Source organism: Onychomys torridus, chromosome 7, assembly GCF_903995425.1.
Source record: "Onychomys torridus chromosome 7, mOncTor1.1, whole genome shotgun sequence".
Lineage (NCBI taxonomy): Eukaryota > Metazoa > Chordata > Mammalia > Rodentia > Cricetidae > Onychomys > Onychomys torridus.
The window spans coordinates 16,221,852-16,247,912 of NC_050449.1; the positions used below are offsets into that span (position 1 = coordinate 16,221,852).

The following is a 26,061-nucleotide window of genomic DNA, read 5'->3' on the forward strand; positions in this document are numbered from 1 at the left end:
TCGCCTCCTTTCTTCCTCCTCCTCCTGGAACTCTAAACCAGGTCGCACCCTCTCCTATTTTATATAAAAAGATAGTTTCTTTTCTGTCTCCCTACCCTCCATCCGGTTTCTTTCCTTGGACATCCATCAGTTGTATGAAGATTCAGTTAGGGCCAGGCATGACCATGTACGCCTGTAACCCCAGCACTCCGGAATGCAGACAGAAGGGTCATAAGTTCAGCACAGAGAGGCAGGTGAAGGTATCGGCTGCCAGGCCTGATGGCCTGAGTTCAGTCCTTAGGACTCACACGATAGAAGGAGGAAAGTGACTTTTGAGAGTTGTCTTCCAACAAGTGCTGTGGCAAGGACGTGCACACACACAGACAGACAAATAAATGTAATAAACTAACTAAATAAGCAAATTCAATGCAATCCTCGGCTATGTAGCTAGTAAGTTCAAGGCCAGCCTGGGCTATATGAGATCCTGTCTCAAAATACCAAAACTAGTTTTCTTTTACACTCTTACAGATACTCCACATTTTGCATGGGAGGAAACTGAGGGACAGAGAATCATGACTTTCAGGGACTGGGGCCAAGGATGGGGTCACATCCCCAGGGGTAGTATCTGTTCTGGGTTGATAAACTCTATAGTGATGTTCACCAAGCTCTTTTGTTTTCATGAAGCCAGGCTGGCCTCAAACTCTCTGCACAGTGGAGGAGGAGCATCTGCTCCTGCATCCACCTCCATAACATCCAGTTAATGGGGTTCTGGGAATAGAACACAGGGGCTCATGCCTGTGAGGCAGGTCCTCTACCAGCTCAGCTCTACCCCCAGCAAGCTCAGGCTTTGAGTCGCTCAGTACTTGGGAGGCTGAGGCAGAGGACAGCCAAGAGTTGGAGGCCAGCTTAGCCTACACAGTCAGTTTTCTGCCTGGCCACTCAAATTTCACTGCAGCTGGGATCACATCTTCTGGGTGTGACACCTGGGGTTAGTCATGCCTATAAATGGCTTGAATACACGGAACTTGCTCTCCTCAAGCCAGAGAGGTCTAAGTGTTTTAAAACACTAGAAAGGGTCTTCAAATGTCTCAGCGGGTAAAGGTGCTTGCTGTCCAGACCGGGAACCTGAGTTGGATCCTCCCAACCCTCAGGATGGAAGAAGAGACTCCAGCAAGTTGCGCGTATATACTCGAGCCCTCCAGAAACATGAGAAGCCCCAGGCGTCTCCCCCAGAAGATGTGACCTCCGCTGCAGGGGAATTTGAGTGGCCGGGCGAGAAATCTCGCTCTCGAGCGAGAAAAAGCCCGATGTCCGCAGCCTGAGGTCAAAACCAGACAGAAAGGTTTCAGGAGGGGACGTACCGGGGGTGTGGCAATGTGCGTGACTTCCCAGGCTCTGACAACAGATAAAGGCTTGCAGGGGCTCGCCTCGCGCCTGCGCAGTGAGATAAGCTGGGTGTGGTGAGTCCAAGGGAGGAGGGAAAGTGCAGGGCGTGGCTTGCTCCCTGGCCACGCCCACCCGAATCCGGGTGCTCTGGGCCGCCAAGATGGCGCTGGTTATAGAATCCCCGGTACCTGCAGCGGCCGGAGCCGGGCCCGGGAGCTCGGCGCCGGGTACCGAGTAGCGCTGTTCTGGCCACGGGGCTGCGCTCGAGGGTTCGCAGTTCCCCTCACCTCGGGGGACACCTGCGTCCTTCCTCCCTGGCGCGTCCATGAACTCCGTGTCGCCGGCCGCGGCGCAGTACCGCAGCGGGAGCCCGGAGGACGCGCGCCGGCCCGAGGGTCGCCGGCCGAGGGGACACACCCGGATCCCCGATCCCAACAGCCTGGGACCTTCGGGGTCGGGCGGGGCAGCTCTAGGATCATCTGGGACCGACCCCGCCGAGCCTGACGAGGTGGATAAGTTCAAAGCCAAGTTCCTGACAGCCTGGAACAACGTCAAGTATGGTGAGGAGGGGTGCAGAGGTGGGTGTCAGAGGGGTCGGAGCGAAGCAAACCAAACCTTAACCCTGACCTGCGGATGGTCCCACCTGAGGGAGTCACCGGCAGCTCCTCCCTGCTCCGTCGGGGACCTGGGACAGGTTGGATAGGAATCCTTTTCAAGCCCCGCCCATTGCTCCTGTTTGACCTTGGCCAGATTTCGTGGCTTTCTCGCTGTCTGTTTACTCCCTCTAAAATAGGTGCAATAGTAAGAACAGAGCGAGCAGGTGGTGTGACTCACACCCGTGTTCCCAGCACTGGGGAGGCTGAGGCCCGAGGATTTAGGCTAGCATGGGCTACATAATGAGTTCCAGGCTGACTTGAGCTCCTCAGGAGACTCTGCCTCAAAAAAATCAGAAAATGGGGGCTGGAGAGATGGTTCAGAGGTTAAGAGAGGCCTGACTGCTCTTCCAGATGACAGGGTTCACTTACCAGCACCCACATGGCAGCTCACAACTGTCTGTAACTCCAGTTCCTGGGATCCAACGCCCTCACACAGACATACATGCAGGCAAAACACCAAAGCACGTTTAAAAAAAAAAATCAGAAAAGGGCCAGTGAGATGCATCAGTAGTTAAAGGCATTTGCCATCAAGCCTCAGGACTTCAGGTCTATCCTGGATCCACATGGTGGAAGGAGAGAACCAACTCCTGCAAATTATCTACCCTCCAGACCTAAGGTGTGACACTTGTCCACACATACACACAGGCTCACACACAAAAATGAAATGTACTTTGCACATTTTACAACAAAAATCAACAGTCAGAATAGAATGGCCCCGATTCCCTGAGTCAATGGTGGACCCTTATGAAGGTGTAACTAAGTACTATCTGTGTTTTAGACAGATGTGGCATGGATTTTGCACAGCTGCCCCTGAAATCCCAGCTAGGACCAGGCCCATTTCACCGTTGGGGAATGGAAGGCCCATTGCTGATAAGTGTTTTAAGTTGCTGGGAGCTGCCCCGTGTCTCCCCAGGTTGGGCAGTTAAAAGCCGGACCAGCTTCAGCAAGCTCTCCAGTGTTCACCTCTGTGGACGACGCTACCATTTCGAGGGAGAGGGTAAGATGTCCAATCTGGGACCAGGGTGGGGAGTCTCGTAGGGTTCTCCTTGGTTGGCAAGCTGACCAGTTGGCTCTCATAGGTGATATCCAGCGGTTTCAAAGAGACTTTGTATCTCGACTATGGCTCACATACCGCCGGGACTTCCCACCCTTAGCTGGGGGCATCATGACCTCAGACTGTGGCTGGGGATGTATGTTACGAAGTGGTCAGATGATGCTGGCCCAGGGCCTGCTCCTGCATTTTCTGCCTAGAGGTGAGTTTTGTGTGTACGCGTGTGCATGCATGTGCACACGTGCAAACGTGTGCAGGCTGAAGGAATAGTGCCAGGCTTTTGAGTCAGCACTTTAAAACTGCTTTCAAACTGAGAAGTTGGACAGTGCATTGGAATCCCAGCACATAAGGCAGGATTTTGAGCTACAGTATCCAGTCGGGGTACATAGTGAGCTTCAGGCTAGTCAGGGATGTGTGTGTGTGTGAAAATGAGACTTCAGTTGGGAGTAGAGCTAAAGCCTGGGGACAGAAGGACAGAAGTCAGAAGTGAAGGTTAGTTCCCTGGGCTACATGAGAATTTGTCTCAAAAAATTAGATAAATAATTAAGGAGGCATGCTCCACCATGCCTTTAACTCCAGCACTTGGGAGGCAGAGGCAGATGGATCTCTGGGAGTTTTAGGTTAGTCTTGTCTACAGAGTGAGTTCTAGGGCAACCAAGGCTTACACACAAAAAAGCTTGTCTTGAAAAATCAAAATAAGCCAGGCGGTAGTGGCACACGCCTGTAATCCCAGCACTTGGGAGGCAGAGGCAGGTGGATCTCTGTAAGTTAGAGGCCAGCCTGGTATACAGAGCGAGTTCCAGGAAAGGCGCAAAGCTACACAGAGAAACCCTGTCTCGAAAAACAAAAAAAAAAAAAAAAAAAAGAAGAAAAAGAAAACCAAAAAAAAAAAAAAAAAAAAAAAAATTAAAGATGGCTTAGCGGTTAAGACCATTTGCTGCTCCTACAGAGGACTCAGGTTCGATTCCTAGCACCCACGTGATAACCTCACACCCATAGGTAACGAGTTTCTGGGATCTGACGCCCTCTTCTGGTCTTTTTGATACCAGGCTCTCGCAGAGCTCTTAAATACTTGGGAGGCAAAACACTTCTGCACATAGGCTAAAAGTAAAGTTTTATTTTAAAAAATTAGTTTTATGTGTGTTTCAAAGTGGTAGGTCAATTTGGAATTCACATGAATATTAGAATTATGTGTCGAATAAGAGGGAGTAGGAAAGTTGTCCCCCAAACACTACATACATGTCTTAACTGCAAATTTCATCTCTTCTGCAGACTGGAGGTGGGTGGAGGGCACGGGACTGGCTCCCCCTGAGATGTCAGGGTCAGCCTCTCCCAGCCGCTACCGAGGACCTGGTCGTCGTGTGCCCTCACGATGGACCCAGGGTACACTGGAGATGGAGCAGGATCGTTGGCACCGGCGGATTGTGTCCTGGTTTGCTGACCATCCACAGGCCCCCTTTGGGCTGCATCGGCTAGTGGAGCTTGGGCAGAGCTCTGGCAAGAAGGCGGGAGACTGGTACGGGCCCTCTGTGGTGGCACACATCCTCAGGTGAGACCCTTTGCAGGGCAGGTGGGAGCTTCTGGTGACCCCAGGGACTCAAGCCTGTCTGCTCCCCTGCCCTCAGGAAAGCTGTGGAGAGTTGCTCAGAGGTCACCCGCCTGGTGGTGTACGTCTCTCAGGACTGCACAGGTGAGGCTGGGAACGATGTCCACCTGGATCTAGTGCTGCCCAAGGCCCTCGTTCCTCCGGGGCTGACGCACGTTCTAGGGTGGAGGGACGTTGGATGTAGATTCTACACCTGTGGAGGTGCAGTCAGGGTTCCCTCTCCTGCAGAACCTTGAAAGTCAGAATGAAGGAGTCAAGACAGGAAATGCTCTTCACCCTCTTCATGCAATCTACAGTTATTTGTTTGTGTGTTTGGAAACTTGTGTCACGGTGCCAATAACATTGTGGGGGAGTGGGTATTCTCCTGTGGGTCCCAGAGATCAGACTTGGGTTATCATCTTGGCAGCAGGTGCCTTTACTTACTTGACCATCCCGTCAGCCCTGTTCACTCTTTTTTTTTTTTTTGAGCTGAGGATCGAACCCAGGGCCTTGTGCTTGCTAGGCAAGCGCTCTACCACTGAGCTAAATCCCCAACCCAACTCTTAACTCTACGAAACTATTCTGGTGTGCTGGCAAGTCTGGGTTCCTCAGGCCCATCAGGTGCCAGAGGATAGTGACTCAGTGGTCCAAAAAACCCTGGGTTGGCAAGATGGCTGTGTGAGTGAAGGCCTGGGAAAGTCCTGGCAGCTTGAGTCTGAACCCTGTAGCTAGTGACAAAGTTGTCCTCTGACCCCCATGTGTGCTGTGGCATGTACACCCCCAACACGAGTGCATACAGACACACAGTCAATGCCTTTTTTACAAAAGGGCAGACAGATAAAGGCTCATTTGCCAAAGGGTTTTGCTGCTGAGCCTGAGAAGTGGATTGGATTCCTGAACCCCCAAGGTTGAAGGAGAGACCTGACACATACGAATAAATAAAAACAGTGCTCACAACAGATTGGCCAAGGTTAGCTACTGTTTTCTTCCTGGTTGTCAGCTGATTGTCCTTATATAGCTTTATGTTGAGATAAGGTCTCTTGTAACCCAAGCTGGCCTCAAAGGTGTTATGTAAGAATTATGGGAATAACCTTGACCTCTAGAGACCCTCCTGCCTGTACAGGATTGCAGTTTAAAAGGGGCCTTTTGGGACCGGAGTGGTGGTGCACACCTTTAATCCTAGCATTGGAGGCAGAGGCAGGCAGATCTTTGTGAGTTCTAGGCCAGCCTGGTCTACATATGAGTTCCAGGAAAGCCAGGGCTACATAGTAAGACTGTCTCAGAGTAAAAGGGCACTGGCAGTGGTGTTGCACTCCTTTAGAGAGGTGGGTCTCTGTGAGTTCGAGGCCAGCCTGCTCTACAGAGTGAGTTCCAGGACAGCATGAGCTACACAGAGAAACCCTGTCTAAAGAAAAGAAAACAACAACGTGGTGGTGGGTGCCTCTGTGTGGGGTGGGGAGGTAGCTCAGTTGTTTGCAAGAATGAGTTCCTTCACCAGAGTCTAGGTATGGTAGTAGGTGCAGATGGGGCAGTCTCTGGGGTTCTTTAGTAGCCAGCCTAAACCTAAGTCCTAAGCCTCAAGCCAGTGAGACCCTGTCTCAAAAACCAAGGTGGGGTGTTTCTGGGTGGACAATATTCAAGGTTGCCCTCTGACCTCAAGAGCCCCCTGCAGGCATGTACACCCCCACACACAGAGGGGCTGGGTGGAGGCTGGGGTTATAATTTAATGGTAAAGGCTTTACACTAACACACAAAGCTCTGAAATTCATCACCAGCACAAGAAACAATTTAAAGTGAGGCGTGCTGGTACCTGCTCAGAAGCCCTGCATTATTGGGATTATGGCTCGGCTGGTAGAGCGGTTCTGATGTGCATAAAGCCCTGGGTTTCATGCTGAACACTGTTTAAGCCAAGGTGGTACACACCCGTAATCTCAGCACTTGAGAGGTAGAAGCAGGATGATCAGGCCTCATAGTCATCTGGCTATTTGAGAGTTCTAGACCAATCTGGGACACATGAGCTCCTCAGGTCCTCACTCACCCTTTTCGTTAACGCCTCAAGGCCCCAGGATTGTCCAGGACTTGGTGCACTGGGAAGACATCCTCTGCTGATGACAGCATTGCTTATCAAGAGTTGCAAGTGTGATGTGCTACTGGGGGTAGGAAGTGATCTGCTGCCCTGTCCCCACAGTGTACAAGGCGGATGTGGCACGCCTGGTGTCCTGGCCAGATCCCACAGCTGAGTGGAAGTCTGTGGTCATCCTGGTACCTGTGCGACTGGGTGGTGAGACCCTTAACCCCGTGTATGTGCCCTGTGTGAAGGTAAGCGCCTCCTGGTGGGGCACCTCTGCCTGGGGTCCCTCCATACTTAACAGTTGGGGGCCAACCATGGGTGTCATTCTTGGGACCTGTCTGCTTGATCTGAGTGTGTGCACGTGTGCACTTGTGTTCTCTGTCTGTGTAAGTATATGTGATGCACTCACACGTGTATGTATGAGTGTGCACATGTGGAAGTGATGGAGGACACAGGATTTCTGTTCTGTCACTCTGCTTTATTCCTTTGTGATAGGGTCTCTCACTAGCCTTGGAGCTGGGGTGGCAGCCAGCAGTCCACAGCAATACCCCATTTCTGCCCCCATGGTACTGGGTTAGAGGCCCGTGTGGCCGTGCCCAGCCTTTTCCCTAATGCTGGTGTTTTGAACTCATGTCCTTGTGGTTGGTCAGCAGGTGCTTTTACCCTTTGATCCACCTCCCAGCACCCATCTTGTTCTATGAGACCGTCATAGTCACATGCTGCCATGCTTTTGGCACGGGCTCTGGGGCATGAACACAGGTCCTCACACTCAGCACGCCCACTAGCGAAACAGCTGCAGCAGATCCATTTACTACCCTGGGCCTGGGATCCAAACACAGGGAAATGAGCTGATGTTGGGTAGAGGGACATTCTGTTGAGAACAAGCTGGAATGTTCTGGAAGACTAGGGAAGGAGCTCAAGGTGGAGCTCTGTGCCAGGCTGCACTCATACTTAAGTATAATTCCAGCACTTAAATATATTTTCTTATTAAAAACAGACACGTCTTCCTGTCCAAGCATTTAAGAAGCTGAGGCAGGAGGATCTAGACTCCAAGGCCAAACTCTGTTACACAGCAAGTTTGAGGCCAGCCTGGGCAGTGAGGCCCCATCAACAAAATTTAATCCAGGACAGCCAGGGCTGCATGGAGAAAGCCTGGCTTGATTGGCACTTCCATCTGGACAGGGCAGGGGGTGGTTACAGTGGAGCCAGAGGAAAGCTCCTCCTCGGCCTTCTAGAAGGACAAGGAGCTAGAGAAGTGTCTCAGGGAAGGGGCAGGATCAGCAGAAAGCCCTGGCATGTTTGTGCTCAGATGAAAACCGATTTCTCCCTGTAAGATGAAGACACTGTCACCTTCATCCCTCTGCCCTCCTCAGCCCCAGCACACTGGCCAGTGATGTTTGTAGCCTTCCTGCCCAGGCCCTTCACTCCTCTGCCCTCATCACACACACACACACACACACACACACACACACACACACACACACGCCCATCTCTGCGAGCTCTTTGCCTTATTAACCCTCATTTAAAGCTCTGGCTGTGTATTGGTCTGTGGAGCTGTGTCAAGCACTTTTGTAGCCTGTGCAAGGCCAGGCTTCCTTCCCCAGCACCAAAATAATTCATAAAATGGGGTGTGGCAGTGCACTCCTGTAATCCTGGAGGTTGGGCTACTTAGGGAGACTGACTCAAACATCGGTCGTCTTGGTACACTCTGGCACTGCAGTGTAGTAGATACAAGGAGGATCAGAAGTTCATGGCAAGCCTTGGCATAATGAGAGTCTTTTTTTTTTTTTTTTTAACCTCTCTAGAGCTTTATTGGGAGAGAAAGGGGGAGAGAGGGAGGGAGGGAGAGAGAGAAGGAGAGAGAGAGAGAGAGAGAGAGAGACCAAGACCTCGAGGAGGGAAGAAAGCAGAAAGAGAAAAGGCAAGTCTTATCTTTAAAAAAAAAAAAGGGTTGGGGATTTAGCTCAGTGGTAGAGCACTTGCCTAGCAAGCGCAAGGCCCTGGGTTCGATCCTCAGCTCTGAAAAAAAAAACAAAAAACAAAAAACGTGCTGGCATAATGGCAGATGCCTTTAATCCCAGCACTTAGAGGCAGGAAGATCTCTGTGAGTTCAAGGCCAGCCTAATCTACAGAGTAAGATTCTAACTTGGAAACAAAAATAAGGTAAAAAAGTGGTTAAGAGCAATGGTTCTCAACTTGTGAGTCTTGACCCCTCGGGGCTGTCACAGGGGTCGCCTAAGACCATAAGAAATCACAGGCCTGGCGGTGGTACACGCCTTTAATCCCAGCACTCAGGAGGCAGGGCCAGGCGGATCTCTGTGAGTTTGAGGCCAGCCTGGGCGACCATGTGAGTTCCAGGAAAGGCGCAAAGCTACACAGAGAAACCCTGTCTCGAAAAACCAAAAAAAAAAAAAAAACAAAAAAAAACAAACCCAGATATTATTTACCTAACAATTCATAACAGTAGCAAAATTACAGTTATGAAGTAGCAATGAAAATAATTCTGTGGTTGGGGGAACAACATGAGGAACTGTATTAAAGGGTCACAGCATTAGGAAGGTTGAGAACCACTGGGTTAGAGGTGGTTCAGTGGTTAGGAAGGAACACTGCTCTTGGAATAGACCTCCAGGATAGCAAGGACTACATCATGAGACCCTCAGAAAAACAAAAAACATAAAATCTCTTAAGAAGGTATGCAGCCATTTCCATACTTTTCCCATCTGACAGCCAGGCTTCTGCTCTAGAATTTTAGTGCTGTCAGGCTGGGTTGGTTAGCGGGATGGCTGCTCAGTTGGTCCCCTGGCTTCATAGACTCTTAGACCTGCTGTTTGTTGAGGCCATCTGATGCCAGCCAGCTTTCTCCTCTCTACAGGAGCTCCTTCGGTCAGAACTCTGCCTAGGCATCATGGGGGGCAAACCCCGGCATTCACTGTATTTCATCGGCTACCAGGGTAAGCCACAGCCCCTTTCCTGGGTCACAGCCCTCCACCTTCCTCTTACCCACCCAGTTTACACTTACCCCTGCCCAACCCCCACAGATGACTTTCTGCTCTACTTGGATCCCCACTACTGCCAGCCCACAGTGGATGTTAGCCAGGCTGACTTTCCCCTTGAGGTAAGCTGGTGGCTTTGGGTGGGAGCTGCAGGCACAGGCACAAAATTGGGGTACCTCAAACCTCTCTTATCTGCCCAGTCCTTTCACTGCACCTCGCCTCGCAAGATGGCCTTTGCCAAGATGGACCCCAGCTGTACCGTAGGGTTCTACGCTGGGAACAGGAAGGAGTTTGAGACTCTTTGCTCGGAGCTGATGAGGGTGAGCTATAATCACTGGGGGGTGGAGGGTGGGTGGATATGTATCTTAGTGGTAGAGCCCCTGCCCACCATGTGTTAGACAGACACTGGGTCCCACCCACAGTCCTAGGACAGTAGCACCGTGCACATGCTTGACAATGGCAGGGGACATCAAGGTGGACAGACTTCTTCAGTCCAGGAAGCTCAGCCCAGAACAGATGAGAGCAAAATGAAGGGTGCCTGAAAAGCTTGGGCCACTGCTGGGGGATGGGGTACCTGAGAGCTCATCACAAGTTCCAGGGCAGCTGTTCACAGGCTGGGCAGTTAGTTGTGCATTGTCTAACTGCTGCAGCTGGTTCTGGAAGACCCTGAACTGAGACCACTCTTCTTCATCCTCTGCAGATCCTCAGCTCCTCCTCAGCCACAGAGCGATACCCCATGTTTACTGTGGCTGAGGGCCATGCTCAGGACCACAGCCTGGATGCCCTCTGCACCCAGCTCTCCCAGCCCACACTGCGGCTGCCTTGCACAGGACGCCTCCTGAAGGCCAAACGGCCCAGCTCTGAGGACTTTGTATTTTTATAGTGGGAAGGGATGGGGAAAGATGCCAGACTATTTATTTTTTTATTTATGTCATGTCAGGCATGGGATCTAGAACTCCGATGGCAGTGCTGGATCCCCTGTCCTCATGTCCCCCATCCTCCCCAACACAGATGACATCTGTCTAGGCCCCCAGCTTGGGGCTGTGCCCTTTAGCTGCCCCCATGCCCGCTCAGGAGCCAGGGATGGAGAGTGGGCTCCAGGGCACTCACTCAGGGCCTGATTCAAGTTCTGTAGCTGCACTGGATCACTGTGCTCACTGGTCCCAAGGTCCCAAAGCCCTGTCCTGGGAGAACAGACTGGCTGCTGGGTGGAGGCTGATAAAGATGCAGACTTGAACACGCTGGGGTTGCTTGACTTTTCAGGCTGTTTTATACACAGTTCTGACAGTTTCCACATTGAGAAGAGACAGCCAGCATCCTTGCCTGCAGGCAGACTACACAGGTTGGGGGAGGTATCTAGTCCACAGCTTGGTTGTAGAGGTAGCCTGCTCCCTTGGCCCTCAGGGGTGACTCTGCTGTTTCCTCCTCTGACGACCCAGCTGGCGGAAATGCAGCCTTTTTGGGTTGAGACCAAAGGCCTGCAATCTCTGCCGGCTGAACTTGTGACCTCCAAGTGTCACTGTGGGACCCAATAGCCTGGCCTTCTTGTTCTTCTGCCTCTGGGAAGCTGGCTTCTCTGGGCAGGGTGTGTGTGTGAACTCTTCTTCCTTGGCTACTTGGAGCTTGTGGTTAGAGGCCAGAGCCTGAGACCCATCAGCCATGGGCAGCTGTGCCTGTGGGCTGGCCTTGCCCTGGGACTTCCCTGTGGCTTCTGTGGGCATTTCCATCCTACAAGAGAAAAAGTCAAAGTTCAGGTCAGCTTGCTGTTCAGAACAGGCAGTGATCCCCCATTTTTCTGTCTTTTTTGTTTGAGGAGGGTATTGTGTACCCAAGGATGCTTTAACTTTTTTGTTTGTTTTTTCGAGACAGGGTTTCTCTGTAGTTTTGGAGATCTCACTCTGTATAGCCCAGGCTGGCCTCGAACTCACAGAGATCTGCCTGCCTCTGCCTCCTGAGTGCTGGGATTAAAGGCGTGCGCCACCACTGCCCAACTACCCTTTAACTTCTGATCCTGCTTTTTTTAGGGGAGTGAGGTGTTGAGAGGGTCTCACTATTATAGCTCTGGCTGTCCCTAAGTTCACTGTAGACAACGCTGACCTTGAACTCAGATCCATCTGGTTTATACAGGGTGGCTTTGTGTCAGGTAAGCACCCTGCCCAGCCCCAGACTGTTTTGTTAAGATAGAGTCTCATTATGGAAGCCAGATGGCCTCAGCTTCCTGAGACAACTTCTCGAGACAACCGTCATAAACATGACAGCTACAAATCAGCTTCCTGAGACAACTGTCATAAACATGACAGCTACAAGTCATCTGGACCAGCTGAAGGTCAGGCAACTCCCTGTAACTTCAGTGCAGTTAAGAGCTAGCTGTCTTGCCGGGCAGGGGTGGCGCACGCCTTTAATCTCAGCACTGGGAGGCAGAGCCAGGTGGATCTCTGGGAGTTTGAGGCCAGCCTGATCTACAGAGTGAGTTCCAGGACAGCCACCAAAGCTACACAGAGAAACCCTATCTCGGGGAAAAAAAATTATGTGTCTCACCTGAGTTGGGAAAGGAATGGCAATCATCCTTGTAACAGCTAACAAGCCTGGGAGGTGCTTCTAAGAATTTATTTTGTTCAGGCTTTGGATGAAACTCAGGACTTCAATCATGCTAAACAACCTCACCAGGTGTGGTGGTATACACCTTCAATCCCAGCACTTGTGAGGCAGAGGGAGATCTCTGAGTTTGGGACCATCCTGGTCTACACAGGAAGCACCAAGACCAAGACAGCCAGGGCTTCACAGGTCTGGGACACAGTCTTCCCTCCACAATGGCAGGCTGTTGCAGTGCAGTGTCAGGGTGGCTTCCAACTTACCCAATTCAAACCCTGCCTCTGCCCCCTAGTGCTGGGTTACAGGTGTGTGCCACCATGTCCAAGTCCTCTGATCCTTATTCTGAGTGTTTCATGCAGGAACTCAGTCTGAACCATAAAGTCACCTTACTGAGAGGGACAGTGACCTGTCTAAAGATGACATGGCTGGGTGCCAGCTAGCCGGGCTGCTGCCATCCTCCCCAGGGCCCAGAGCTTACTCTTCCCGGCACAGAGATTTGAAGATCTGCCTCTTCTTCCACAAGTTCTGGGCCTTCTGGCTGTACACTCGCTTCTCCTGCATCTCTTCCTGCTCCGACCTGTGTGTCAGAGGTGTTCCAGAAACTGTCCAAACCGGGGCCCCCACCCCACCACCCCAGCACCCTGCTGTCACCTGTACATGCAGGTCTTCTTCAGGGAACACCAGCGGTTCAGCTCCTTGTCATCAGCTGCAAGGATCTGCATGGGAAAGAAGGTGTCTACTGTGTGGCCCTAGGGTCTGCCTCTTGAGCCTCACACACTCAGTGGGAACGTCAACTGAGTTTAGCATTTTCCCTGCTTTTAAGACAGGGTCTTGTGTAGCCCAAGTGGGCTTGGGTTTCCTGATTCTCCTGCTTGTACCACCCTGCTGGCTTTTTTGGAAGGTCACTGGATAGGTCAGGCTAGCTTGTAATTGACAGTAGTTAGTGCCCTCCCCACCTCAGCCTCTCTAGTGCTGACCTACATCAGCACTATTTCAACTCCTCTTAGTTCAAGCTCAGACCTTGCCTCTCCACAGAGAATGTTCACCCCTTCCATTCTCTGGACTCCTCTATTTTTCCTGCCTACCCTGGCCCTAACCTCCTCAGTGCTGAGCCCAAAGTCGCAGGGCACCACGGTACGGTACTTGAAGCGACAGGGCATGTCATCGATGATGTCCTCATAGTCCAGCTGGTAGTACTCGTCCAGGTATTCCTCAAAGGTCTTGTCCCCTGCACATGGGACAACACACAGCCAAGGTATTGAGTGCTGAAGGCCCTGTGAGCCATGCTCCCACACTGCCCATCATGCCTTGTGTCTCACCAGGGTCAAACGTGGGTTTCTGCTGTCCCACTGCAGCCGCAAAGGGAGACTTGCGCTTCTTCTTGCCTGAGGAGGGGGCCTCACGAAGCTTCTTCCGAGGTTGGCTGGGGTCATAGTCAGCGTCCATCTATCAGGAAGTGCTGGTCAGATCAGGCCAGTTCTATATGCCCTCTGGGAGGCTCCAGACCCCTACCAGGGACACTCATTGTTCTTAAGGTCTCACAACCCATGCTGGCCTCAAACATGCTATGCAGCCAAGCCTTGAGCTCCGCCTCTCAGACAGGGCTTTGTTCATGGAAAGTTGCCACTCTGCCAACTACACCCTATTTGGAGCTCAGCCCAGTGTCACTCACGTTAAAGTCAGGGTCCTCACAGTGCAGCTCCTGCTGGCTCCAGGCTCCATCTTGTTCAGGTCCACCCCATGTGTCCCAGTTCCAATCATCTGCTTCCGCAGAGGACAAAGTAAGGACTGCACAAAGGCTACACAGCCGAGCCCTGGTCCCCTGCTTTCTTAGGACACCTACCTTCCAGCCCTTCCTCTTCCTGAAACTGTGGCTTCTCTTCCTCCGCAGTGCCATAGAAAGCATCTCCAAAGCATTTCTGCAAGGGAAGGCCAGGCCTGAGGACAGCAGCACCTGTGTGCTTACAGGAACTCCGCTTCCCCACGTCAATGCCAGCATGTCTCACCAGCCCACTGTTTAGTTTTCTGAGAAAGGATTTCATGTAGGCCAGGCTGGCCTCAAACTCACTGGGTAGTAGAGGCTAGCCTTGACACTATGATCCACTTGCCCCCCACCTCCTGAGTGCAGGGATTATAGGTGTTAGGAATGGCAGTTTTTGCTTTTAATGAGACAGTCTTTTAGCCAAGGGTGGTGATGCTTCTGCCTCTGAACACGCCCAACTTTATGTGGCTCCTGAGCCTTCCAAGATGTAGCTCCTTGAAAGGGTCTCCTGTATGTTGGGATCTTCCTGTTGTCTAGGTTGTATTTCACAAAACTACATTGTGTTCCAGATCTGCAGGATTCAGACCCTGCCATCATCTGTGCCCATGACCTACTCACTAGTCAGGACTCAACTGAGCCATTATCATTTGTGATAGGCTGAGAGGAAGTTTCCTCCAAGTTCCTACTACACTAGACATGGTACACACCTATACTTGGCACTATGGAGGTTGAGCCCAGGAGATCATGAATGAGTAGCAGGCTAGCCTGGACTACAGAATGAGGCTGGAGCTCAGATGGTAGGGTGCTATCCCAGCATGCACAAAGCCCTGGCACTATAATCCACACCTGGAGCCACAGCTGCAATTAGGATTCAGGGAACAAAGGCCATGTATCTCCATCACTTCCCAGATCCCAGTCTACAGGGACATGTCAGGAATAGTGTAGGCTCTTGATGACAAAGAGGCTGGGACTGGAGAAACTGACATCTACTAGGGCATGGCAAAGGAAAGCATTTTAGCCTTTACTTGTACTCTGTGTATGTGTGGGTGTCTTGCCTGCCTGTGTTTTTGCCACATGCAATCGTGGTGCTCCTGGAGGCCAAAAGAGGGCATCAGATCCCCTGAGACTGGAGTTACAGATAGTTGTAAGCTGCCATGTGGGTGCTGGGAATTGAACCTTGGTCTTCTGGAATACCAGTCAGTGCTCTTAACCCCTGAGCCATCTCTCTAGGCCTATCTGCATTTATTGAACACCTTCTATATGCTCAACCCTGAGCAGCTTCTCAAGGTGATTCTTAGAGCTACCATGAGCAACAGCACCTGGTTCCTCTCTATTGAGAAACCAAAGCTAGGAACTGAGAAGCCCCTAAAATAAGAAAGGAGGCATCTCCACAGTGCTCCCCATTTGTTTTTCCAAGCCTACCAATGCCCCTTCGGCCTCCTTCCACAACTTCCTAGGCTTGGCTAGAGGCCTCTTTGGGGCATGTCACAGTGCCAAACGTTTTCTGTTTTGGGGTTTTTTTTTGTATGTTTGGTTGGTTGGTTTTGGTTTTTTGGTTTTGAGACAGGGTTTCTCTGTGTAGCTTTTGGAGCTGATCCTGGATCTCACTCTGTAGACCAGGTGGGCCTCAAACTCACAGAAATCTGCCTGCATCTGCCTCCTGAGTGCTGGGGTTAAAGGCGTGTGTCACCACCACTTGGCTCCAGGCCTTTTCTTACAGATCTCTCAGTACCTGTTTCCAAAGCATGATGCTGTGTTCTCCCAATACAACAAAGGTTAGTGGCTCAGAAGATGAGCTGAAGGGCTAGGCTAGTCATAGTGCATATGCAGGAGTTCTATGGTCCTATCCCTACGTCACCAAAAATACACCACAACGAAAACACACTCAAGGATTATGAGATGGCTCAGTGGATAGAAGCACTTTAGTGTGATCCCTGGAACCCATACGGTAGACAGAGAACCAATGCCACAAGGTATCTGACACATAAATGCCATGGAACATGTGACACCCCCAACATGTAAATGTTAAATAAAATTTACAGTGAAAAGATAAATTCAAGATTCAAGCCAGGCATGGTAGCACACACCTTTAACCCAGTACTTGAGAAGCAGAGGCAGGAGGCCAGCCTGGATGTGTGGTGAGAGTCTTTCTCAGAAAAACAAAGGAAATCAAAATGTCCTGATGTATGTCCATGACTCAGCCTGAACTCCTATTCTCCATGCATCACAAAGCCAGGCTTACAGAATTGGATCTAGTGCTATCTGTCTGGAACTCTCTGCTGATGGCAAACAGATGCGGTGACTGAGTTACAGCCTCCCAGCCCCATAGTCATTAAGAAAACAAAACTCAACTGTGCTGTGTGCTACTCTGGGTTATTCATTAGTTTGGGTGGGGTCCCCCTCCATTTTTGTGGCACTGGAGCTGGAACCCAAAACTAGGTAGTGGCTCTACCACAGCCACATCCCTGGTCCCTCATTGGGGATTGTAGGCAGGGCTCTACCACTGAGCCGAGCCCCAAGCCCTTCACATGCGCCCCACTCCAGATATTATGTAGCCAAGTACTGATCTCCAGCCCAATATGTACCCCAGGCAGGCTTGAATTCATGATCCTCCTGTCCCAGTGCAGGAGTTCTGTATACGACCCACAGTTCCTGAGCATGGCTCCTTCTAGTCTTTCAGGTCAGCTCCTCCCATCCATCCTTTCCTTGGCCCAAGGCAGTGCTCCAGTAAGCCTTACAGTGCAGGCAGGGAAAGGTTCAGAGAGGTCAAGTCATTTCTGAGGCCTCATAGCTAGGAGGTGACCTCTGGTCCCACAGACAAGTTCCTGAGCAGTCATACCTGCATGAGCTGGTCATGCTGGGCAGGGTCAAAGTCATCCTCCAGGTCCTGCTCCTCAAGGCCCAGGGTCTCATTGCCAGTGACCTGCCGCAGCTTCTCCAGCTTGGCCAGAATCTCCTTCCTCTTTAGGTTCTTTAACTGTTTCAGCTCCTCCTGCTTCCTCGCCTTCTCCTGTGGGCGAAAGAGGCTCAGCATTCCTGAGGTTGAGCCCCACAATCAGGGCCTCCCAATACAAGCAGTTTTCTGTTTTGAGATGGTCTCAGGTAGCTCAGGCGAACACTGAACTAGGGATCCTGCTGCCTCCACATCCTGAGCTCTGAGAATTCTGCACTGTCTGCTGTACCTGGTTCCTTCAGGGATCCCTTCAGTGCCTGGATGAAAACAGTGCTTTGTGCATAGGAAAGTGCTCCAGCCACCGAGTGGCAGTCTGTGTTTGGTATGCTTATGAGACAGGGTCTCACTATATAGCTCAAGATGGCTTAGAAGACCAGGGACCCTGAGGTTGTGGTGACCTGCCTCTGCCTCCCAGTACTGGCAGTACAGGTGCATACCACCATGCCAGATTAGTTTTACTATTAAGTGTATTGTTACTTTTTTCACACAGGGTCCTTGTAGCCCAGCCTAGCCTAGAACTAGAGATTCTCGTGCCTCTGCCTCCTGAGTGTTGGGATTAAAGGCGTGTGCCACCAGCTTCTTTTTACTATCTTCTGTGGAGATGCTGTAACTGTTCCTCAGCTTGGCCTTCAACGCTCTATCTACCTCAGGCAGGCCTGAAATTTTCAATGTCTGTGCCTTGGCTCTAGAGGGCTGGGGATCGCTGGCATGCACTGCCATACCTAGCCACACTCACCCTCTTCTTCCGCTCCCTAATCTCTTCCCTCTTCTCCTTCCTGCGCTCATCCTTGCGGCGCACAGATGATGCAATGCTACGTGGGTATGTCTTGACCTGCGGGCAGGGGAGGAGACCAGAGGGACCTCAGAGATGATATGGGGTGAGAGGCCGGACCCAGGGCAGTCATGCCCTCCCTGACCCAGGCCTGGGCACACACTGAGGCTGAGTCAGGCTCCTCAAAGCGGAAATTATACTTGTGTTCAAAGTCTTCCTGCTTCTTCAGGAACAGTTCCCCTTCATCCGAGGAGTCGTCCACTGCCAGCTGGACTGGGGGGCCTGGAACCCTGAAGGACATGATGGAGCAAGGCTTAGGGACATTGAAGAACCGGGTCAGACATGATTTCATTTTATCCCGACAAGACTCTACAGCAGGGGATGGTGAGATGACTCAGCAGGTGATTGCTGACAAGCCTCAGAGTCGAAGTCCAATCTGCTGGGTCTACATGGTGGAAGGAAGGAACTGACCCCCACAGGTGTGCTGCCCCACCCTGCAAATACATAAATGTAATGAAAAATCAGAAATAATTGTAATTTAAAAAAAAAAAAAAGCCAGGTAGTGGTGGCACACGCCATTAATCCCAGCACTTGGGAGACAGAGGCAGGTGGATCTCTGTGAGTTCAAGGCCAGCCTGGTCTACAGAGCTAGTTCCAGGACAGCCAAGGCTACAAAAAGAAACCTTCTCTTGAAAATCCCAAGTTGATAGTGCCCGCTGTTGCCTGGCCTGGATGCTGGAAAATAACTGAGGCACACCCTGGGAAGAGGAGATGGTGGCTCACCCCTCCTCCTCTTCCTCCTCTTCCTCCTCCTCTTCGTATCGTTTGTTGAGAATATAATCCCTTAGGAATTGCTCCCCTTCATCCAGTCCTGGGCTGTTCCAATATTCCTTGAGGTGTGTCTATGGGGAGAGAGGACGGCACAAGCTCAGTCCCTGAGGGACATGGAAGTAGCCTGGGATGGACCCCAGGAACTAAGACTTCACAGCTGACCTAGGACAGGTCCCTTTTCCTTTTCTGAGATCAGGTCTTGCTCTGCAGCCCAGGCTGATTTTAACTAACTGCAATCCTATCAGCCTCTTGACACTGAGATTACAGATGTGGGCAACCACTCCTGGACTGTATTAGCCTCATTTTATTCACTGAGAAACTGAAGCTCAGAAATTGTTCATGTTTATCCTTAAAGAATGTGCCTTCGTTTTTGGTTCTGGGGATGGAACCAGGGCCTTGTGCATGCTAGGTAGGCACTACCCCTAAGCCATGACCAGCTGCTCACTGGAGGGTTCTGGAAAGATGCTCTACCACTGAGCCACACCCTCAACCCCTCACTGGGGACTCTGGGCACGGCATCCTACCACTGAGCCACATTCCAGTCCCTCTAGTGTCCTGGTGTATCTGGAAGCGGAAGGTGAGACAAAGTTGTAACAGGCTGTTTGGCCCTGGGGACTGCTGCATCTGAGGACTTACCAGTTCTTTCAAGGACTCGGAGCCCCGAATCTCCTTCTGCCCCTTTAGCCACTCAAGGTAGTCCACTTCCTCCTGGGCCTGCAGAAGGCCAGCAGTGAGATCCTGGGGAATCCAGCTACCCCGTCCAGCATCCCAGCAGGTCCCAGGCACTAACCTCTTCTTCCCCACTCTTAGTGTGTTTCCGCAGCAACCCAGAGGCACCTTCCCCAGCACTGTCCTCCTCACTGCTGTCCTCCACGAAAGCTCGGAAGCTGCACATGCCACGGAAGAGACGTCAGCCCTGAGCTCTGAGCCCCTCGGTGACACAACAGCATTGTGCTGATGGCACCGCAGCTGCTGTCCCCACCTCACGTCCTGTCCCTGTAGCCACCAACCCCGACCCAAGCTCACCTTTCCTTCAGCTGTTTTTGTTCTTCTACGTAACTCCTGGTTGCTGTTTCCTGCAGAGGAGGAATTGATGTGGGCCTCAGGCCAGCCATGAGCTCTCATGCCCTCAGCCAGCCTGCTCTACCCACCTTGAGCCTGGGGTTGAAAATCTCTCCATCAGAGTCGTCCTCGTCAACGTATTTGCTGTACAGAGAACAGTAGAGACTTTAGAACAGTGACAGTGCACAGTAGCAGCTCAACCCACAATGTCTTGACTTCACGATGGGTTTATTGGGCATTAATGTCTATTTAGTATTTACTTTTCCCAAAGAAATCTTTTATATGTGAATGTATGTAATGTGTGTGTGTCTGTGTGTTGCATGTATATGGCTGCAGAGGCCAGAGGTATAAAAAACAATAGAAAAAAACAGAGAGCCATAGAGGGCATATGTAGCCTGGACTGGCCTAGAACTCACTATGTAGACCAAGGTAGCCTAGGACTAATAGAGATCCACCTGCCTCTGCTTCCAGAGCACTGGATTGGAGGAGTGCACCGCCATGCCCGGCCCCCCACCCTGTTATATGGAGACAGCCGCTCTCACTGCTCACTCTTACAGCTAGGCTGGCTCCACCAAGCTCCTGCAATCTACAGTCTCTGCCCCTCAAAGCTGGGGTAACAGGTACATGCTTGGCCGTGCCCAGCATTTAACATGAGTGCCAGGGATTTGAACCAAGTCCTCTAGCTTTAACAGTAAGTGTTCTTACCCACTGGGCTATTTAGTCTACCCCAGCCCTGCCAGCACGTAGTTCTACCTGAAGTGGTCTGAAGTCAGACTTACAACTCTCCTGCTCCTGTCTCTTCCAGGTATGTGCTCCTGAGACTGGCTAAAACTCCTTAAATACACTTTTACTTCCCAATATTTTCCTTCCCTTGTTTTTCAACAATGTTGAGGAGCAAACCAATAGCTTTCCACATGGCAGACAAGCAGTCCACTGAGGTCTACTCCCGGACCCTTGTATTTTTACTATTAGTTATGTGTATGTATATGCATGTGTTTATATGCCACATGCGTGTGGATGTCTATACAGGCCAGAAAAGGGGTTGGAACTCTTGGAGTTGGAATTATAGGCAGGTGGTAGTAGCCACCTGATGTAGGTCCTGGGAATTGAACCCATGTCCTTTGGAAGAACAGCAAGACTCCCCACCCCTCCAGAAAGGATTTCTGTGTGGTTCTGGCTGTCCTAGAACTATCTCTGTAGACCAGGCTGGCCTCAAACTCAGAGATCCACCTGCCTCTGTCTCCCAAGTGCTGGGATTAAAGGCGTGCACCACCATGGCCCGGCTCTAAGCTTTTATTTATTTTTTACTTTACTTTTATTCCATGTGCATTGGTGTTTTCCTTGCATGTGTTTGTGTGAGGATGTCAGACCCCCTGGAACTAGAGTTAGAGACACGTGTGAGCTGCCACGTGGGTGCTGGGAACTGAACCTGGATCCTCTGGAAGAGATGTCAATGCTCTTAACCATTGAGCTAGCTCTCCAGCCCCCTCCATCTTCCTACTTCACCTCTTCAGTTCTGAGATTAGAGCTGAGCATCTCCACGTTTGGCCTCCACCTTCAGTGATTTCTAATTGCAATGGGTTCATCAGCGCAGAGATCTACACATATATTCTCTGCAGCCCTCCTGTCTCCGTCCCCATAGGGTGGGGAGCTGCTATGAGCTCCTGGTGGGAGGGGCCTATTACTGTGGGTTGGATCACTGAGGCTTTGCTCCAAGGGCTACCCCTAACTGTGTAGGTTTGGGCTCTTCCTCTTCTCCTCCTCCTTCTTCTTTCTCTCTCTCTGCAGACAGGGTCTCACTATGTAGCCCTGGCTGGTCTAGTATGGAAATTAGGCTGACATCAAACTAACAGAGTTCAGCCTGCCTCTGCCTTCCACACCCTGGGATTATAGGCTGACGTCATCATACCTGGAGATGTTGGGCTTTCTACCTATAAAACCCTAAATAATGGGCCAGCAAGATGGCTCTGCCCAGAGAGGCACATCCTATAAAAGCCAGAGGACCTGAATTCAAGAACTGGGTAGGAGAGAATGGATACCAGAGCTGTCCTCTGTCCTCCATACACCTGCTGTGGCATGAGCACATGTGTCCACCTTACAACAGTAATAAACAGTGAAGGGTGCTAAGATGGCTCAGCAGGTAGAAGGTTTTTTTTCCTATTATCTACCTATCTATCTATCTATCTATCTATCTGGTTTTTGAGACAAGGTATCTCTGTATACTTTTGGTGGCTGCCCTGGATCTCACTCTGTAGGCCAGGCTGTCCTTGAACTATAGAAATCCACCTGCCTCTGCCTCCTGAGTGCTGAAATTAAAGGCATACACCACTGCCCAGTTCAGTCAGGTAAAGGCTCTTAGTGCCAAACCTGCAGACCTGAGGTTTGATTACTGGACCCATATGGTGGAAAGAGGCAACAGAGTCCCAGAATTTATCCTCCAACTTCTACATGTGCTGTGGAAAATAAATAGATTAAGAATGTTAGGGCTGGAGAGATGGCTCAGAAGTTAAGAGCACTGACTGCTCTTCCAGAGGTCCTGTGTTCAGTTCCCAGCAACCACATGGTGACTCACAACCATCTGTAATGGGATCAGGTGCCCTCTTCTGGCCTGCAGGCAAATATGCAGGCAGCATGCTATATAATGTTAAATTGGGGGTTGGAAAGATGGCTCAGAGGTTAAGACTATTAGCTGCTCTTCCAGAGGATCTAGTTCAATTCCCAGCACCCACACGGCAGCTCACAACTGTCTATAGCTCAGGTTCCAGGGGATCTAACACCCTTACACAGGCATACATGTAGGCAAAACACCAATGCATATTTTTTAAAAATGTTCAATAAATAAATAAATAAAATTAAGAATGTAGCCAGGTGGTGGTGGTGGTGGTGATGGTGGTGATGGTGGTGGCGGCAGCAGCACATTCCTGTAATCCCAGGCAGAGGCGGGCAGATCTCTGTGAGTTCCAGACCAGCCTGGTCTACAGAGCGAGATCCAGGAAAGGTGCAAAGCTACACAGAGAAACCCTGTCTCGGAAGAAAAAAAAAAAAAAAAAAAAAAAAGAATGTTAAAAAAGACCAGGTATAGTGGCACATGCCATTAATTCCAGAACTCAGGAGGCAGAAACAAATGGATCTCTGAGTTCGATACTAGCCTGGTCTACAGAGTGAGTCCTTGGACAGCCAGGGCTATATAGAGAAACCTCATCACAAAACGAAACAAAACAAAACAAAAAACCAGCACAGACAACCCCCCCCCCCAACCCCTTCACAGTCCCTAGAGAGCTGGAGGCTGATGGGGGACAAGGGCCTCCTTACCCTTCTTTCTCTAAGATGACCTTCCTCTCATAGTCCTTTAGGTACATGGGCTGTACTTTCTTCTGCTTCCCCGAGGCTGCTGGCTCCTCCTCACTCTCTGAAGATGAGGTTTCGGCTGTGGGCCAATGAGAAAATATCTATTGCTGCTCCCAACTTCCCTCTCCCCATGGGCAGGACTGGGAGCAGACGTGAGTTCTGAATCCCTGCCAGCCACTTCCAAATGTAACAGCAAATTATCCTTACTCTACCCTGTATTTTTCCAGGGACAGACTATAATGTAGACCAGGCTAGACTAAAACTCACTATGTACAATAGAAAGAAACCTATCAACCAAACAAAAGGTTTAGGTGCAGATATAGCTAAATTGGTAGTATTGGCCTCAAAAGCCTCAGCCCCTCTGTCCAGTTTCAGTTATATGCATACACCTGGGACCCCAGCATTCTGGAGGGGGAGGCTAGAGGGTCACAAGTTCAATCACATTCGTGTAGTTAGAGACTAGACTAGGTTACACGAGAAACTATCTCAAAAATAAAAAATAAAGCATTTCTGACTTGGTGTTTTAGGCTTGCAAATTCATAGGCCTTTTTTTTGTAAATTTTTATGTTTATGTTATGTGCATTTGGTGTTTTGCCATGGGTGTTGGGTCTCCTGGAACTGGGGTCACAGACAGTTGTGAGCTGCCATGTGGGTGCTGGGAATTGAGCCCAGACCCTCTGGAAGATGGTCAAGATGCTCTTAACTGAGCATCTCTCCAGCCCCAGAGGGTTTTAAGTGAATGTGGACGCCAGGGTCATCCTGTGTCATGTGTCATTCCTCAAATGCCATCCACTAACTTTTTCTTTTTTGATTTTCGAGACAGGGTTTCTCTGTGTAGCCCAGGCTGGCCTCGAACTCACAGATACCTACCTACCTCTGCCTCCCGAGTGCTGGGATTATGGGCTACACTGTCACTCTGGTGTCTGACACCTCACTCAGGATGGGAAACAATCCATTCAACAATTCAATTCCATCAGCACTAAGGCACTTAGAGAAGCAGCCCCTCCATACCTGCTCTCTGATAGAAGGTAGCATCTTTCTGGTAGATTCGGGGGTCCTTCTTCTTCAGCAAGGACAGAGTCCTGTAAAAGTCCCTCTCCTGCTGGGGGTCAAATTCCTAGAGCAGGGAAAGGAGCGGGCTGACTTCAGAAGGCGGGTAGGCACAGCATAAGCAGGGCTGTGAGGACAGGCAACCCTGAGGGGAGTCCTATGAAGAGAAGCAGGTAGGGGCACTGGAACTGGGCAGGTGTGGCCAGACAGAGGGCAGGGACCATGGGTAGAGTGGGAAAGGAGGTACATCCTGAAAAGGGCAGTGTGGGCCACAGAGCAGGGGCACTCAGAGTGGCCCTCTTGGGTGGACCACTAGAAGGCTTGGCTACATTTGATGAGGCCAAGATTACAGCTGCCATGGGAAGACAGTGGTGCCCCACGTGGTCTAGGATGCATTACAATGACGACTCTTGGGTTTTTGGAATGGGAAGGGTGGTTCTTAGGGGACAGAAGGATTGGACCACTAATCAGGATGGTGGGGTCAATCTGTGATGATGGAGGATAAAGTGATCATAAAGTAGAGGGGATATGACAACCCTTAGGGTGGGTAGGGCATTGTCTGTCACTTAAGGGATGGGGGAGGTGCCTTGGAACCACCTTAGGGCTCCACTGGGTTAGGGAGGTTTCCTTCTTCAAATTGATGGGCGTCCTGGAGTCAAGCAGTGATGATCTGGTGTCTCCTAGGCATGAGGAGGGCACTGCTGGTAACTCAAGGGGCTAGGGCGTGGGCCATATGTGAGTAAGGTAGGGTGCTCTGTCCCTAGGGAAGTAGGGAGGATTTGGCAATTCCCTAGGGACAAGGAGAATGCTGCTTGTTACTCAAGGGATTGGGATGCAGGTCTTGGGATGTGCCTCTGGGACTCCAAGGGGTTAGGGTCAGACTCCCGCTGTGTACCACGTAGGGGTGCTGTGCGGGGCCTGCGGTCAAGTTAGGAAAGTAGAAGATTTAGCGACCACTGGGAAGGCGCTATCTGTCACTCAAGGGGTTAGGAGACAAATCTAGAACCATCCCCTTAGGGTAGGGCACTCCAGGGCGTCCAGATGAGAGCTCAGCGGATGGGAGGCTGGAGATCGCTCCCGAAAGGTGGGTGTATTTGGCGATGCCTGGGTTGGGGGGAATGCCTGTCACTCAAAGGGTGGGGGCGGGTCTTAGAGGCTCCCGGACAGCCCAGCCTGGGTAGGGAAAGCCCCAAGTTCGTCTGGGTAAGAGGGAAGCCTGGTCGCCGAAGCTCACCACACGCTCGTCGCTGGAGTCCGACTCGGAGCTGGAGTCGCCGCCGCCGCCGCCGCCGCCGCCGCCCGGATCCCCATAGCGATCCTTCACTGCGGGGTACACTCGGGTTCTCCACAGCCACCATCGCCAGATGCACCCCCAGCCCCACCCCCAGCCCGCGCAGGCGCCCCTCACTCACGCCGCTGCAGTTCCTCACGCTCGCGGTAACGGCTGTAGCGTGCGGCAAACGCGGCGTTCACCCGCAGGGGCCCACAGCCGCGCGGCTCCGGCATGGCGGCTGTGTGGCCCAGTGCGCACGCGCGCAAGGCCCCGCCCCGCGTGAGCCCGGGGGGCACGCCCACTGAGAGCCGGTCTTAAAGGAGCCGGCCCCTCCCAGCCGCGCCTCGCTCCACCCCCGCCTCTTCCGGGACGCTGGGGGCCTTTTGCTCCGCAGGCCACACCCACGGGCCCAGCCTCTGCGGGGAAAGGCCACAAGCCACCGCCCACCTTCTCCACCCTGCCGGCTCCCGGCACCCAGCTGACATCTGGGGCCCTTTCTCCACTCGCGGTTTCCTGCCTCCCTTCCGTTCCGACAGCACCCGACCGCGGCCCCACCCAGCTCAGTCTCCCTGACGCCTCGGGAATGACCCTGTCGCCCCTTGGCCCCACCGCTCCCTCCGCCACACCATCCCGCAGTTTCATCCCACGCACGTCCTGGAACCCCGAATAGCCATCCCAGTCTCCCAAATCAGAAGTC

General features: G+C 51.6%; 2 protein-coding genes across 3 annotated transcripts; one reads left to right on the forward strand and one right to left on the reverse strand.

Annotated features, from left to right (window-relative positions):
* Positions 1-1,483: 1,483 nt before the first annotated feature.
* Atg4d (autophagy related 4D cysteine peptidase) lies at positions 1,484-10,960 on the forward strand. Of its 2 annotated transcripts, none has more exons than XM_036192332.1 (10): positions 1,484-1,925; positions 2,935-3,018; positions 3,101-3,274; positions 4,345-4,621; positions 4,698-4,762; positions 6,846-6,976; positions 9,601-9,679; positions 9,767-9,843; positions 9,922-10,041; positions 10,422-10,960. In XM_036192332.1, exons 1-10 carry the CDS (start codon positions 1,691-1,693, stop codon positions 10,602-10,604), a joined length of 1,425 nt encoding a protein of 474 aa, XP_036048225.1. In that variant the 5' UTR covers positions 1,484-1,690; the 3' UTR covers positions 10,605-10,960. The 2 variants fall into 2 exon arrangements, with proteins under 2 accessions (XP_036048225.1, XP_036048226.1); XM_036192333.1 differs by having other exon boundaries at positions 9,949-10,041.
* Positions 10,620-25,626, reverse strand: Kri1 (KRI1 homolog). Its single transcript, XM_036192331.1, has 19 exons — positions 25,504-25,626; positions 25,326-25,414; positions 24,053-24,158; positions 23,006-23,120; positions 19,783-19,837; positions 19,658-19,707; positions 19,422-19,518; positions 19,268-19,345; positions 18,584-18,702; positions 17,964-18,090; positions 17,765-17,860; positions 16,915-17,085; positions 14,157-14,232; positions 13,986-14,074; positions 13,633-13,759; positions 13,411-13,541; positions 12,965-13,029; positions 12,792-12,890; positions 10,620-11,449 (listed from the first exon to the last, which is right to left on the reverse strand). The coding sequence occupies exons 1-19, from the start codon at positions 25,595-25,597 to the stop codon at positions 11,122-11,124; spliced, it is 2,112 nt and encodes a 703-aa protein (XP_036048224.1). The 5' UTR covers positions 25,598-25,626; the 3' UTR covers positions 10,620-11,121.
* Positions 25,627-26,061: the final 435 nt, after the last annotated feature.